The sequence below is a fragment of the Phasianus colchicus genome, chromosome 33 (assembly GCF_987193195.1).
Source record: "Phasianus colchicus chromosome 33, bPhaCol1.hap1.1, whole genome shotgun sequence".
NCBI classification, from domain to species: domain Eukaryota; kingdom Metazoa; phylum Chordata; class Aves; order Galliformes; family Phasianidae; genus Phasianus; species Phasianus colchicus.
The window spans coordinates 959,750-975,530 of NC_143468.1; the positions used below are offsets into that span (position 1 = coordinate 959,750).

At 57.3% G+C, this 15,781-nt stretch overlaps 1 protein-coding gene across 4 annotated transcripts; it reads right to left on the bottom strand.

Annotated features, from left to right (window-relative positions):
- Nucleotides 1–1,167: 1,167 nt before the first annotated feature.
- EIF4B (eukaryotic translation initiation factor 4B) lies at nucleotides 1,168–12,949 on the bottom strand. 4 transcript variants are annotated; one of them, XM_031603235.2, is made up of 15 exons: nucleotides 12,867–12,949; nucleotides 10,368–10,505; nucleotides 8,984–9,192; nucleotides 7,862–7,978; nucleotides 7,341–7,395; nucleotides 6,411–6,554; nucleotides 6,215–6,325; nucleotides 4,548–4,727; nucleotides 3,651–3,885; nucleotides 3,438–3,556; nucleotides 3,159–3,351; nucleotides 2,498–2,562; nucleotides 2,311–2,377; nucleotides 2,159–2,231; nucleotides 1,168–1,557 (listed from the first exon to the last, which is right to left on the bottom strand). In XM_031603235.2, the coding sequence occupies exons 1-15, from the start codon at nucleotides 12,877–12,879 to the stop codon at nucleotides 1,492–1,494; spliced, it is 1,785 nt and encodes a 594-aa protein (XP_031459095.2). In that variant the 5' UTR covers nucleotides 12,880–12,949; the 3' UTR covers nucleotides 1,168–1,491. The 4 variants fall into 4 exon arrangements, with proteins under 4 accessions (XP_031459095.2, XP_031459094.2, XP_031459096.1 ...); XM_031603234.2 differs by having other exon boundaries at nucleotides 2,498–2,559; nucleotides 10,362–10,505; XM_031603236.2 differs by having other exon boundaries at nucleotides 10,362–10,505.
- Between the last annotated feature and the right edge of the window lie 2,832 nt (nucleotides 12,950–15,781).

The following is a 15,781-nucleotide window of genomic DNA, read 5'->3' on the forward strand; positions in this document are numbered from 1 at the left end:
CGTGTGGCCAAAATGCGGAACTGCAGGAGTGGCGTTCGGGGGGCGGTTGAGCTCCGGGTGACGGCGGTGGCGGTTTTAGGGCCGAGGGAACTTTTAGAGGCGGTGCTGCTGGTGGTTTTATAGGACGGAGGGGATCAGGGTTGCTGAGGGCGGTTCGGACCTCCCCGGCGCCAGCACTGCCCTGCAGAACGCTCCTGGAGCTGCTCAGCGCGTCGCTCTGCTCCCCCGCTACGAGTCTCTATGGTAATCGGTCATCCAGTCACTAACATGCAAGCGTCGCGACACACAGAAGTCGCGACTCTCCGCTCTGACAGCTCTCCGTCGTCAATTCGCCAATATCTATGGTAATAGGGCTCGCGATTGTACTGCGCATGCGCAGGGAAATGCGGAAATGGAGTCCGTTTGCTTTAACCGCTCTGCGCTCCCAGTCCTCCAATCTCTATGCTTATTTGGTCCTCCAGGCTGTAGCACACATGCGCAAACAGCTCTAACCGCTCTGCACCACAGTTCCGCCAACCTCTATGGTCTTTGGTCCGCCAGGCGGTATTACGCATGCGCACAGGCTCAAGCAAGCACATTGGGAAGCCTATGGGGTAAACGGGGGGCGGGGGGGCGGCGCAGACATACTTTGGGGGTCCGAGCATAAGTGATACAGGGACCTCTGGGGCCCAGAAATCATCTGCCCCACAAGGAGGAGTCCCCGCTTTTGGGGTGTCCCCAGTTAGGAAGTGCCTCACTTTGTAGAATCTCCCTATTTCTGGGGTTTCCCCATTTCCAGGTGTCCCCATGTGCTTCCACTAAGGGAAGCTGTGTTTGGGATGTGCAACTGGAATAGGGATGGGATTGGGGTCGGATAGGATGAGGGTGGGGATTGGAATGGGAACAGGAATGTGACAGGGATGGGATGCGACTGGGATTGAGATGGTGATGAGGACAGGGATGATAGGGAAGGGGGGATGGATAGGGATGGGGATGGGATTAGGGTGGGGGTGGGATTTGGGATTGGAATGGGGTAGGGAATGGGAATGTGACAGGGATGGGATGGGACTGGGACAGATGAGAACTGGGATGAGGATGGCATGGTTTTGGGGTATGGATGAGAACAGGATGGGATGGGGTGAGGATGTGAAGACCCCCGGGTGCCCCCCACCACGCAGTGCTGGTGCGGCCGTTCCGATCACCTTTATTGGAGGAAATCAACAGAAAACCCAACGGCGCCCAGTGCCGCACAGCCCCACACCCCACAGCACTCCCACCCCAACAGCAACAGGGCAGGGAGGGAGATGGGGAGCAGATTTGAGGCCAGACCCCCCCAAAGACCCCCAACCCCCCCCCAAAAAAAAACCCAAACGAAGCAGGGCGGAGCGGCAGGGCCTGGCAATATTGGTTTTCCTCCTTTTTTTCCTTTCCTTATGCTGATTCTTGGCTTGATTTCGGCAGGGCGGCGCTGGGTTTTCTGTTCCATTTCGGTGTTGGGGTTGGGGACGGCCTTCACTCGCCGCACTCCTCCTCCTCGCCATCCACTGACAGCGCTGCATACTTGCTGGCGTGGCTGAACTATGGGGTGGAATGCCAGCGCTGTGGGGCTGGGCCCTGCCCCACAACCAGGCAAACCCACCCCCAATAGCCCCCAACCTGCAAAAAGCCCCAAAGCCCTACAGGTCTCCAAAGCCCCAAGTCCATAGAAAACCCCATACAGCCCCCAGACTCCAAAGTCTAGGGCTGTGCCCCACTGCTCAGCCGGAGTGTGGCACTGCCCCCAGTCCCATCCAATCCCACTGGGTCACATCCAGGTCCCATCAGGTCCTACTGAGGTCACACCCAGGTCCCACCCAATCCCACTGGGGTCACACCCAGGTCCCGTCAGGTCCCACTGGGGTCACTCCCTTAATGGGACATGATGCTAATGCATCAGACCCATGTCTCACCCAATCCCACTGGGGTCACACCCAGGTCCTGTCCGGTCCCACTGGGGGTCACACCTACGTCCTGTCAGGTCCTACTGGGGTCACACCCAGGTCCCGTCAGGTTGCTAATGAGACCTGATGCTAATGCATCAGACCCAGGTCCCATTCAATCCCTCTGGGGTCACACCCAAGTCCAGTCAGGACCCACTGGCGTCACCCCCAGGTGGGTCAGGTTCACCCATGCCACTCACGGGGGCTGGGCTGTCCTCCAGTCTCTTTGGCTCAGGCGCAGCTCTTGCCTCATGCTCCTTGCGGCCGTCTTTCCTGGGGAGGAATGGAGAGGACACTGAGTGGGGTGAGGCAGGGCAGCATCCCCCCGTTAACCCTAACGAGCGGCACTCACCTCTCGGCCGAGCTCCCACTGCGTGCCTTCGGGCCATCCCGGCCCCCATCTGGCTTGTTCTCATCCCCTGGGGAGGGGACACAATCATGTGCTGAGGACACTGTGCCCACCCAACCTAAAGCCACCATGCCCCCAGTGCCACCAAGAGGACAGTTCTGCCCCCCACCCCACCGCCTGCCCCCCTCACCTCTCCGGTGGGTGCTCCTTGGGGTGGCCCCATTCTCTGCAGGCGGGCGGGAAGCCATCTGGCTGCTGGGAGGACAAAGGGTCACAGCGGGGTCAGAATGGGGTCAGATGGAGGTCAGAGAGGGGGACAGGTGTGGGGTCAGGCATTGGGTTGGCCACTGGGGTCAGATATAGGGCTTAATCACTGGGGTTGGCTATTGGGGTCAGATATGGGGGTCCACCATTGGGTTGGCTATTGGGGTGTTGGTCACTGGGGTGAGCCATTGAGGTTGGCCATTGGGATAAGATAATGGATTTCAGATATGGGGGTCAACCATGGATCAGAATGTGGGGGGTGATCAGTCTCTGCATCAGCCATATAGGGGAATGGTTTTGGGATTTCAGTCCCACAACAATCTCACAGGGGATTAATTTTGGGGGTTCTGTCCTAGCAACAACCTGAGGGGGAACAATTTGGGATTCAGCCCCACACCAACCTCACTGAAGAACCATTTGAGGATACTGACCTCAGACAAATGTTACAGGGAACTGATTTGGGAAGATCGAGCCCCACGCCAACTTTGCAGGGGAAGATTTGGGTTTCTGCCCCCCCAGTCTCTGCAAGGGGAAGACCCAGGGCTCCCAGCCCCATGCCAAGCCCCGCATCATCCATCACCCCTCACCTGCTGGGTGAGTGCTGCTCAGAGTCAGAGCCTGGGGAGCGCCCGGCGGTGCTGCTGCTGCGCTTGGCCCACGCGTTCTCCTTGGGGGGCGGCGCGGGCATCACCTTCAGTGGCTGCTTCTCCTCACGGCCCTCCTCCTCGCGGCCGCACGCATCGCCCTCCACTGACTTCTCACTCTCCCTCCTCCTTGTGGCTGCAGGGGGGCACATAACGGTGGGCAGGGCTGGGGATGAGCCCTACCTGCACCCCCCCATCCCCAGACCCCCACCCGACACCTACTCCTGCCGGTGGGACCGGTGCCGGCGGTGGTGCCAGGGGGTCCTGCAGCTCCGCTCTGTGAGGACTCGCTGCCTGTTCGTGACCGCTCGGGGTTGTCCTCACTGCGGCTGCTGGGGTACCTGGAGGTGGGGGGTGAACAGGGGGACGGGGCTCAGCGTGGCACCCTGCAGAGCTGTACCCCCGCCCCACGTCCCCAATGCTGCGTCTCCCCACCGCTCCCTGGGCCGCCGCTCCAGCCTCTTGTCGTCCTCTAGCTGCCGCTGCAGCTTCTCCTGTTCCTTCTGCAGCCTCTCCTCCACCTCACGCTCGCGGGCGGCCGTGTCCACGGGTTTGGCCCCCCCAAAGATGGAGGCGGCGCGGCTGGACTGCGGTGCAGGGGCCGCTGTGCTCTCCTCCTCCTTCGGAGCGCTGCGCGGCTTCAGGTTCAGCTTTGGGCGCTGCGTGGGGCCTGGGGGGATGGCACGTGGGGCTGGGGGGTGTCCTGCATCCCCACATCCCGTACACAACGCATCCCACAGCTCTCCACCCATGTGCTCCATCCTGCATCGGCCATCTGCTTCTTGCACCCCACATATCCTGAATCCCACATCCTGCATTCCCCTACACCTCCCCATCCAACAGCCCATACCCCAAATCACACCATCTGAAATACCCCAACGCCCCCCATTCCATACCCCACACCCCACCCCATACCCATCATCCTGCAAGCCCCTACAGCCCCCAACCCATACCCCATACCCCACATTCTGCATCCCCTTACACTCCCCATCCCACACCCCATCCCATACCCCACATCCTAAATCCTTCTACACCCCCATCCCATACCCTACATCCCACCCCATACCCCACATTCTGCATCCCTCTACACCCCCCATCCCAACCCCATCCCCTATATCCCCCTCACCCCCATCCCATACCCCCCATCCCGCATCCCCTCCACCCCCCATCCCATCCCAACCTGAACCCCAACCCCATCCCCTAAATCCCCCAATACCCCTATCCCACACCCCACATCCCACCCCACACCCCCAACCCTGCACCCCCGTCCAACCCCCCACCCCAAATCCCACCCCTCCACCCCTCACCCTCCAATTCCCCCCTTCCCATTACCCCTCTCTTCACGCCGGAACTCATCCCTCCCGTATTCCTCTCTCCCTCCCCAACGCTCCATGCGGTCGTCGCGCCGTTCGTAGCGCTCCTCGTAGCGGTCGCTGCCGCCCCGGAAATCGTCGTCGCGACGGTAGCCACTGCCGAAGGCCCTCCGGCCGCTGCCGATGCGCGAGTTGTAGCCTGGGGGGTGCAGAGCTCAGCCCCCCTGCGCCCGCAGTGCGGGGACTTCACCCACAGCTGCTGGGAGTCACCCTCAGCTATTGGGATTTACCCGCAGGGAATGGGATTCAGCCTCAGCTTATTGGGATTTAGCCTCAGCTATTGGGATTAAGCCTCAGGTGTTGGGATTCACCCTCAGATATTGGGATTCAGCCTCAGATACAAGGACTCATTCTCAGATATTAGGATTCACTCTCAGCTATTGGGATTTACCCGCAGGTAATGGGATTCAGCCTCAGCTTATTGGGATTTGGCCTCAGCTATTGGGATTCGGCCTCAGCTATTGGGATTCATCCTCAGGTATTAGGATTCACCCTCAGATATTGGGATTCAGCCTCAGATACGAGGACTCATTCTCAGATATTAGGATTCACTCTCAGCTATTGGGATTTACTCACAGGTAATGGGATTCAGCCTCAGGTGTTGGGATTCACCCTCAGATATTAGGATTCATGCTCAGCTACTGGGATTTACTCACAGGTAATGGGATTCAGCCTCAGCTATTGGGAAGCCTCAGCTTTTGGGATTAACTCTTAGCTATTGGGATTCAGCCTCAGCTTTTGGGATTCAATCTCAGATACAAGGACTCAGTCTCAGATATTAGGATTCACCCTCAGCTATTGGGATTCACCCGAAGGTAATGGGAATCAACCTCAGATACAAGGACTCATCCTCAGATGTTGGGATTAACTCTCAGATACTGGGATTCACCCTCAAACATAGGGTTCACCCTCAGCTGTTGGGAATCACTCTCAGATGTTGGGATTAACTCTCACATATAAGGACTCACCCTCAGTTATTTGGATTCATTCTCAGGTATTTGGATTCACCCTCAAACACAGGATTCAGCCTCAGCTGCTGGGATTAACTCTCAGATACAAGGATTCACCCTCAGATGTTAGGACTCAGCCTCAAATACTGGGAATCAATCTCAGATACTGGGATTCACCCTTAGGTGTTGGGATTAATTCCCAGGTATTTGGATTCACTCTCAAATATTGGGATTAACTCTAATGTGTTGAGATTCACCCTCAGCTATTGGGATTCACCTTCAGCTCTTGGGACTCACTCTCAGATGGTGGGATTAACTCTCAGGTGTTGGCATTCATCCTCAGCTATCGGGATTCAGCCTCAAATATTATCATTAACTCTCAGATACTGTGATTCACTCTTGGGAATTTGGATTCATTCTCAGATGTTGGGATTCACCCTCAAACACTGGGATTAACATCAGGTATTTTGATGCACTCTCAAATATTGGGATTAACTCTCAGGTGTTGAGATTCACCCTCAGCTATTGGGATTCACCCTCAGATATCAGGATTTGTCCTCAGCTATTGGGATTCACTCTGCAATACTGGGATTAGCTCTCAGACACTGGGTTTTTCCCTGCTGTTGGGATTCCCCCATACTCCTACTCCCATCCCCACGTGGCAGCACTGCCTCACCCCGGTCGTAGTCTCTGCTGCGGTCATCGTAGCGATCTCTGCCGCCGAAGCCGCGGTCCATGTCGCGCCGCGGGCCATCGCGATACCGATCGTCGTAGCGATCCCGATACCCTGCAGGATGGGGCCGACAGGTGGGGTCAGGGCTCACACTACCCCATGTCCACAGGTCTTTGTACCCGTGTCGACCCTGACTCACTGTCCCCGAAGGCGTCGTCCCCGCGGCGTGGTGGGAAATCATCGAAGCTGTCGGAGGCGGCGGGACGGGCGCGCCAGTCGCTCTCAAACCTCTCTGAGTCCCGGAAACGGTCACGGTCCCGTCCAAAGCAGCGATCGTCCCGGTCTGAGGGATGGAATGGGGAAGGGGAAAAGAAAGGGAAAAGGGAAAGGGGATGAGAAAAGGGAAGGGGGAAAAGGAAAGAAAGAGAAAAGAAGAGTAAAGGAGGGGGGGATGGGAAAGGTGGAAGGGAAATGGGGAAGAGAACAGGGAAGTGGGAAAGGGGAAGGAGAGGGAAAAGAGGAAAAGAAAAGGAAAGAGGGAAAGGGGAAGAGAAAAGGGAAGGGGGAAAAGGAGAGAAAGAAAAGAGAAGGGAAGGGAAGGGGGAATGGGGAAAGAGGAAAGGAAAGGGGAAAGAGAACAGGGAAAGGGAAAGGAGAAGGAGGGGGAAAAGAGGAAAAAGAAAGGGGGAAAGGAAAAGAGGAAAAAGAGGAAGGGAAAAGGGAAAGGGGAAGAGAATAGGGAATGGGGAAGTTCGAAGGGGATGGGGAACAGGAAAGGGAAAGGAAAGGGGAAAGGTAAAAGGGAAACAGGAAAGGGAAGGGGAGGGGAAGTGGGAGAGCATGAGATTGGGACTGGGGACAGAGCGCAGTGTAGTGACCTGCATGTGGCAGGGAGCACTGACGCTCTGGAACCACACAGTGCTGTGCCACTGTGTGACAGGGACATTGATGTGGGGACAGTTTGGTAGGTTCCCCACTGCTGAGCCCCTGCTGTTCCCTAAACCAGCCTCCACTCCAGCCTTCATCCCAAAAGACTCCAAATTCGGAGTTTCTGACCCAAACAGGCAGTGGATGTTCAGTGGAGCACAGCCGGGCTGCATGCAAACCTGGCTGAGCCCTAGGAACTCACCTTTATCCTGAGCTTGGTCAGCAACATCCACTCGTATCCTTCTGTTTCCTAGAGACTAGAGAGAAAAAAAAAAGAAAAAAAGCGAGGAATCAGTCCCCAGGAATCAACCCCAAACTCTAAATATTAGCCCCAACCCCAAGATATCGGTGAGAGCGAATGTTGGGGTGATGCTTGAGCACAGAGCAGGCAGCTTGTGCACCTGGAGGCTCTCCTGGAGAACGAAAAAGCCAAAGGTCTGCTCTTCTAGGGATTCTAAAGGCAAAGTTCTGCTCTCCTGGAAACCCTAAAGGCAAAGTTCTGCTCTCCTGGTGGCCCTAAAGGCAATGTGCTGTTCTTCTGGGCACACCGAAGGCAACGTTCTGCTCTCCTGGGGGCCCTAAAGGCAATGTTCTGCCCCATTTCATCCCTCCCCCCACAGTTCCGCTGGCCCCAGAGAGGTCCACACTTGGTGGTGCCACTTTGATGCCTCTTAGGGTATGCAGAGCCCACCCTGCTGCTGATGTTTGGGGTCCTGTGCTCACCTCCTCATTGAGGCTCAGTGCCTGAAACAAGGAGTCGATGTCTTCAAACTCAGCATAGCCAAAACCTTTCAACCTCTCGGGGTTGGTGGGCTCCCGCGGCAAGCGCACAGCACTGATCTGTGGGGAAGAAGGAGGAGGAGGAGGAAAGAACGCGTTAGGGCCACTGTCCTGTGGTCAGAAGCAAAATCATGGGGTTGTCTGTGAGCACGTGGCTCACTGCTATCCCTGGGGGTCGCCATTTTATCCATTTTATCTACCATTTTATCCGTTCAGTAGAACCCAAAGCCATCAGATGGTCTGTAAGGACCCTTCCAACTCAACCATCCTATGGTTTGACAATCTTTCAGGATGCTTCCATCCCAGCCATTCTTTGATTCTATAATATTGAAGGACCCTTCCAACCCTTTAAGGACCTTTAAGGACTCTTTCCACTCAATCCATTCTATGGTTCTGTGGTTTTGTGATCTTCAAGGACCCTCCCAACCCAAGCAGGTTCAATGGCTCTACGATCTTGAAGGTCCCTTCCAACCCAACCATCCTATGGTTCCATGATCTTCAAAGACCCTTCCAACTCAACACATCCCATGGTTCTGTGATCTTCCAGGACCCTTCCAATCCAACCATTCCATGGTTTTATGATCTTCAAGGACGCTTCTAACCCTACCATCCCATGGTTTTATCATCTTGAAAGACCCTTCCAACCCAATCGTCTCACAGTTCTATGACCTCGAAGGACCCTTGCAGCCCAACTATCCCATGGTTCTATGATCTTCAAGAACTTCTCCAGCCCAATCAGTCCCGTGCTTTTATGATCTTGAAGGACCTTTTTATCATTCTAGGATCTTGAAGGATCCTTCCAACTCAACCATCCCATTGTTTCACGATTTTAAAGGACCATTCTATCATTCTAGCATCTTCAAAGACTCTTCCAACCCAATCACCCCATGACTCTATGATCTTCAAGGACCCTCACCCCATTTTGGCACCGTGAACACTTACAAGCACCGTAACACACCTTTCCATGGCACGCAACACGATCACTCCCACTCCCAAAATACCACAGAATCCCACCAAACCCACGCCGAGATCACCGCACCATCCCGTGCCCCCTGTGTGACTCACATTGAGGCCCCTGAAGAAGTCCTTGATGGAGTCCTCGGTGACGTCGTAGGGCAGGTTGCCCAGGAAGGCCGTGTAGGGCGGGCACTTGGGCAGGCGGCTGCGGTCGATGTTGGGCTCACGTGCGGCGCGGGGGGCGGTGGGCAGCAGCGAGCGGTCGATCAGCGGTGCCCGGTACACATCATCATCGTTGCTGTGCCAAGCGGTGGAGACTGTGGGAGAGAATGGGTGGGCTGCAGGAGGTGGCCACGGCGTGGAGGTGGTGGCCATGGGCTAAAGGAGGTGGCCACCATGTGGAGGTGGTGGTCGTGTGCTGCACGGGGTGGCCACTGTGTGGAGGTGGTGGCCACATCATGTAGGTGATGGTCACGTTGTGTAGATGGTGCCAAGAGCAGCAGGGAATGGCCACGGTTTGGAAGCGGTGGCTAAGAGCAGCAGGGGTTGGCCACAGCATGGAGGTGGTGGCCATGGGCTGCAGGGCATGCTGACACCATGGGGGTTGTGGCCATGAGCTAAAGGGGGTGGCCACCACGTGGATGTGGTGGTCATGTGCTGCAGGAGGTGGCCACGGGCTGCAGGGGGTGGCTACAGTGTGGAGGTGGTGGCCATAGGCTGCAGGGTGTGGCCACTGTATGGAGGTAGTGGCCACATCATGTAGGTGATGGTCACATCATGTAGGTGGTGGCCAAGAGCAGCAGGGAGTGGTCACAGCATGGAGGTGGTGGCCATAGGCTGCAGGGTGTGGCCACTGTATGGAGGTAGTGGCCACATCATGTAGGTGATGGTCACATCATGTAGGTGGTGGCCAAGAGCAGCAGGGAGTGGCCACAGCATGGGGGTGGTGCCATGGGCTAAAGGGGGATGGCCACCATGTGGAGGTGGTGGTCGTGTGCTGCAGGAGGTGGCCATGGGCTGCAGGGGGTGGCCACTTTGTGGAGGTGGTGGCACATCATGTAAGGATGGTCACGTTGTGTAGGTGATGGTCACATTGTGTAGGTGGTGGCCAAAAGCAGAAGGGAGTGGCCACGGCGTGGAGGTGGTGGCCATGGGCTAAAGGGGGTGGCCACCACGTGGAGGTGGTGGTCATGAACTGTAGGGGGGGGGCACAGTGTGAAGGTGGTGGCTATGGGCTGCACAGTTGGCCAGAGCAGGGAGGTGGTGGCCATGGACTAGAGGTGGTGGCCACATCATCTAGATGGTGGCCATGTGCTGCAGGTGGTAGACACATCGTGCAGATCGTGGCCACTTTATACACAGTGCCCGCCCCACGCCAACAGTGACCACCCCACAGAGAGGGTGGTCACCCCACACAGACTGTGGCCCCTCAACATGGACAGTAGCCCCCCAAAACAGACATTAGCTGCCCTAGGCTCGCTCTCACCCCTACCGTCGCCGTCCAGGTCATCGGTCTCATCGGCCCAGCTGACTGGCTTGGGGATGTAGGTGGGCGCACCGCTGCCGCCATCCTCCGCCAGGAAGTCAGTCAGGGTCAGGGTCTTCCCCTTCTTGTTCTTCTTCTTGGCTGCTGCGGGGTGGGGGGGGTGGCCAGATTGGCACCAGGGCTCTGTCTGTACCCCACAACCCCCCTCCCACTGGCAGTGGGATGTGGGGAGGGGGGGTAGGGGTCAAGAGAAGCATGCGGAGTTCTCTGCATTCACACACAGCTGCCCCAAGTCAGTGAGGAGCTCTGCCAAAATGGCATGGGTGTCACCAAATCAGGTGTAGAGCTCATCGGAATAGGCACGGAGGTCACCAAAACTAACATAGGGGTCACCAAAATGGGCACGGGATCATCAAAACTGGCACGGTTCCAAACTTGGCAGAGCTTCTCAAGATCAGCATAGAGGTTGCCAAAATCGCACACAGTTCCCCAAAATCAGCTCGGGGTCACCAAAACTGGCACAGGAGTCATCAAACCTGGCACAAGGATCCCCAAAATTGGCACAGGGGTTGCCAAAACTGGCACAGAGGGTCACCAAAAGCACATAAAGATGCCTAAAAACATGTTGAGAACGCCAAAATCTCACAGAGCTCCCCAGAAACATGAAGAGGTCTCTAACACCAGCACAGAGATCACCAAAACTGACACAGAGCTCCCCAAAACCAACATGGGGGACCAGCAAAAGCACATGGAGACATCCAAAAACATGCAGAGCTCCCCAAAATCACACAGAGCTCCCCAGAACCAGCATGGGAGTCAACAAAACCAGCATGCTGACTGCACACTGCACAGGGCCAGCACCACAGCACTGCCATCAAGAACAGAGCCCAGCAGCACACAAACATGATGATGGTGCACTGCACGAGTCCCAGCAGTGCATGGGGTGGTGTTGATGCACTGCATCGTGCCTACAGTGCCCAAATGTCACTGTGCATTATGTAAGGCAAGCACCACTGTGCTACACCACACACTGCACAGAGCCCAGCAGTGTACAGATGTGATGAAGGTGCACTGCATTATGCCAGGCATGTCCAGATGTCACTGCACAGTGCATAAAGCCAGCACCACAGCACTGCCACCACACAGTGCACATGTCCCAGCAATGCACAGAGAAGCAATGGTGGTGCACTGCACGAGTCCCAGCAGTGCACGCTGGTGTTGGTGCACTGCATGATGCCAGCAGTGCCCAGATGTCACTGCACACTGTAGAAGGCCAGCACCAGTACTGCCATCAGCACTGCACACAGCATAGCAGTGCACAGGGTGGTGTTGGTGCACTGTGTGGGGCCAGCAGGGCCCAGATGGCACTGTGCATTGTACGTGGACAGCACCACAGCACTGCCACCATGCACTGCACAGAACCCAGCCCTGCACAAATGTGATGATGGTGCACTCCACGATGCCAGGAGTGCCCAGATGCCACTACACATTGCATAAGACCAGCACCACAGCACTGTACCACACACTGCACAGGGCCCAGCACTGTACAAATTCTGATGATGGTGCATTGTACAGTTTGTAGCAGTGCATGGGGTGGTGCTGGAGCACTGCATGGGGCCAGCATTGCACAGATGTCACTGTGTATTGCACACAGCCAGCACCACAGCACTGCACCACGTACTGCACAGGGCCCAGCAGTGTCCAGATGTGATGAAGGTGCACTGAATGACCCCCAGCAGTGCACAAACATGATGATGGTGCACTGCACGATACCAGCAGTGCCCAGATGTCACTGCATATTACACATGGCCAGCACCACAGCACTGCACCACGCACTGCACAGGGCCCAGCACTGCACAAACACGATGATGGTGCACTGCACGGGTCCCAACACTGCACCGGGTGGTGCTGATGCACTGCACGGGCTCAGCAGGCCCCAGATGTCACTGCGCATTGCACACGGCCAGCACCGCAGCGCTGCCACCACGCATTGCACAGAGCCCAGCAACGCATAGAGAAGCGATGATGGTGCACTGCACGATCCGCAGCCGTGCACGGACGCTGGTCAGGCTGGGAGAACCGCCCGGACGCTGTCGCCGCACGGCACACACGTCACCCCGGGTTGCGCAGCGCCCGGAAGCGCTTCGGCTGTCCCCGATCCCCGCACCCAGCCCCGCACCGCCGCTCCCGGCCCCGCACCGCGCCCCACGTGGACCCCCCCCGGCTCGGCGCCTGCGCAGTTCCGCGCCCGTCCCCTTCCCCCCCCCCAATGGGCGCTGTGTGTATGTGTGTGGGGTGGGGGGGGGGTGGGGGCAAGGCCCGAAGGCCGCTCCCGGCCCTGAAGGCCCCGCAGAGCCGCGGTGCCGCCCCCGCAACGCCGCCAACCCCTGACCCGATCCCGTCTCCAAGCAGCGGTGGGGCAGCGGAGTGGGGAAGGGCCGCTCGGGGGTGGCTTTGGGGCGACCGCGGGGCGGTGTGGGGTCGGAGCCGCCGCGCGGCGCTCACCTGAGGCCGCCATCTTGGCAAGAGGCAGAGAGAGGGCGAAAGGCCCGGATGGAGCCGTCACGTGATCGCCGGAGCCACGCCCACTTCCGGCGGGGCGGGGCGCGGGAAACCCGGGGTCGGGGGGGAGGGGGGCGGAGTGTGCAGTGCCGCGTGTGCGACGGGCACGTGGGCGGTGCGCCGCAGGATCACAGAGTGGTTGGGTTGGAAGGGACCTCAAGGATCACGAATCTCCAACCCCCTGCCACACGCAGGGCCACCAACCTCCACATTTCCGCTCTGGTGAGGCCGCACCTTGAGTACTGTGTCCAGTTCTGGGCCCCTCACTGCAAGAAAGACATTGAGGCCCTGGAACGTGTTCAGAGGAGGGCAACAAAGCTGGTGAGGGGTCTGGAGCACAAATCTTATGAAGAGCAGCTGAGGGAGCTGGGATTGTTCAGTCTGGAGAAGAGGAGGCTCAGGGGAGACCTTATTGCTCTCTATAACTACCTGAAGGGAGGTTGTAGTGAGCTGGGGGTCGGCCTCTTCTCTCGTGTAACTGGTGATAGGACTACAGGGAATGGCTTCAAGCTGCGCCAGGGGAGATTCTCTCTGAAAGGGTGGTCAGGCACTGGAATGGGCTGCCCAGGGAGGTGGTGGAGTCCCCTTCCCTGGAGGTGTTCAAGGAACGTTTGGATGTTGTGTTGAGGGATATGGTTTAGCGAGAACCATTGGTGATAGGTGGATGGTTGGACTGGATGATCTTATAGGTCTTTTCCAACCTTAGTGATTCTGTGATTCTGTGATTTCACAGCAGCCCAGGCTGCCCAGGGCCCCATCCAACCTGCCCTTCAACACCTCAGGGATGGACGGGGCATCCACAGCCTCTCTGGGCAGCTGTTCCAGCATCTCACCGCTCTCACAGCAAACAACTTCCCCCTGACATCCAACCTCAGTCTGCCCTCCCTCAACTCCAAACCATTTCCCCTCGTTCTGCAGTTATCAACCCTTCCCAAGAGCTGACTCCCCTCCTGTCTGCAGGCTCCCTTGAGGTGCTGAAGGCTGCAATGATTCACCCCGCAGCTTCTTTTCTGCAGGCTGAACAAGCCCAGCTCCCTCAGCCTGTCCTCATAGGGAGGTGCTGCAGCCCTGCTCATCTTCGTGGCTCCTCTGGCCCCTCTCCAGCAGCTCCCCGTCCTTCTTGTCCTGGGGGCTCTGCAGTGCTGCAGACGGGGCCTCACGAGAGCAGAGCAGAGGGGGACAATCACCTCCCTGTCCCTGCTGGCCACCCCTCTGCTGATGGAGCCCAGGATCCCATTCGCTTCCCGAGCCGCAAGGACACCCTGCTGGCTCGTGTTCAGCTTTTCACCCCCCAGGACCCCCAGGTCCTTTTCTGCAGGGCTGCTCTCAAGGACCACTCCTTCCAGTCTGTATGGATGCCTGGGATTCCTCTGGCCCAAGTGCCAAACCAAATGCACCGATATGTGTGTGTGTGTCCATCTGTCTGTCCATCCCAGTCCCTATGCAACGCAGCCCTTTGTGCAACGCACCTCCACACCCTCCTGCACCGCTGGCCTTGTGCAACGACTGCTCACGTCTCCTCCCCCCACCCCCCATGCATTGCTGGCCCTTCTGCGTTTGCACGGTGATGAACCCATGTGCAGCTGGCTCTTGGAAAGTGTGATGGAATGTGTGTCCTCCTCCACCCCGCGTGCCAACAGTCCGTGTGCAATGTGTGGTCACTCGTCCCTGTGCAATGCAGGTCTTTGTGCAACGCACCATCACAACCCGCCACACACCACCAATCCACGTGCAATGCACAGTCATTCTCCTGTGCAATGCAGGTCCTTGTGCAATGCACCATTACCCCCCTGTGCTCCACCAGTCCATGTGCAAGGCATAGCTACTCCCCCGTGCAATGCACATCCTCGTGCAATGCATCATGACTCCCCCCTGTGCACCACCAGACCATGTACAACACACAGCCACTCCCTTGTGCAACGTGGCCCCTTGTGCAACGTATGGTGCACTACTGCTTCTCGTGTGTTGCACCAGCATTGCCGGTGTTCAATGGATCATATAATTTGTTCAATGCATCATCATGCTCCTCCTTGCACCAGCAGTCATTGTGCAGGGCACAGTGATGTGCACCTCTGTGCACTTCCACTTCTTGTGCAATATGTGGTCAATCCTTCCCATGCACTTTTGGCACTTGTACAATGCACAACCACTCCTCCCCTTGTGCAATATGCAATCACTCCCCTATGCATTGCTGGGGCTGTGCAATGAATGGTCATGCCCATTCCTCCCTCTCTCATTCTCTCTCCTTTCCTCCTCCCTCCCTCCCTCCATCCACCCATCCATCCCTCCTTCTCTCCTTCCCTCTTTCCCTCTCTCCTTCCATCTCTCCCTCCATCTATCTGCCCATCTATCCCTCCCTATCTCCTTCCTTCTATCCCTCTCTCCTTCCCCCTCCCTCTCTTCCCCTCTTCTTTCTCCTTTCCTCCTTCTCTCCATCCATCCCTCCTTCTCTCCCTCTATTCCTTCTTCCCTCCATTCTCCCACCCCTTCCTCTCTTCCTTCCTTCCTTTCTTTCCTTCCCTTTCTCCCTCCCTCCTACCCTCTCACCCTCCCTCCATACCTTCCTCCTTCCTTCCATCTCTCTATCCCTCCCACCTCTCTCCCTCCCTCCATCTCTTCCCTCCATCTCTTCCCTCCATCCTTCTCCCTCCCTCCCTTCTTCCCTCCCCCTGCCTCTCTCCCCACCTCTCCCTCCCTCCATTTCCATCCATCCATCCATCCATCCATCCATCCATCCATCCATCCATCCATCCATCCATCATCCCTCCTTCCCTCCCTTCTTCCCTCCCTCCCTCCCTCCCTCCATTCTTTCTTCTCTATCTCCCTCTCTCTCTCTCCATCCCTCCCTCCATTCATCC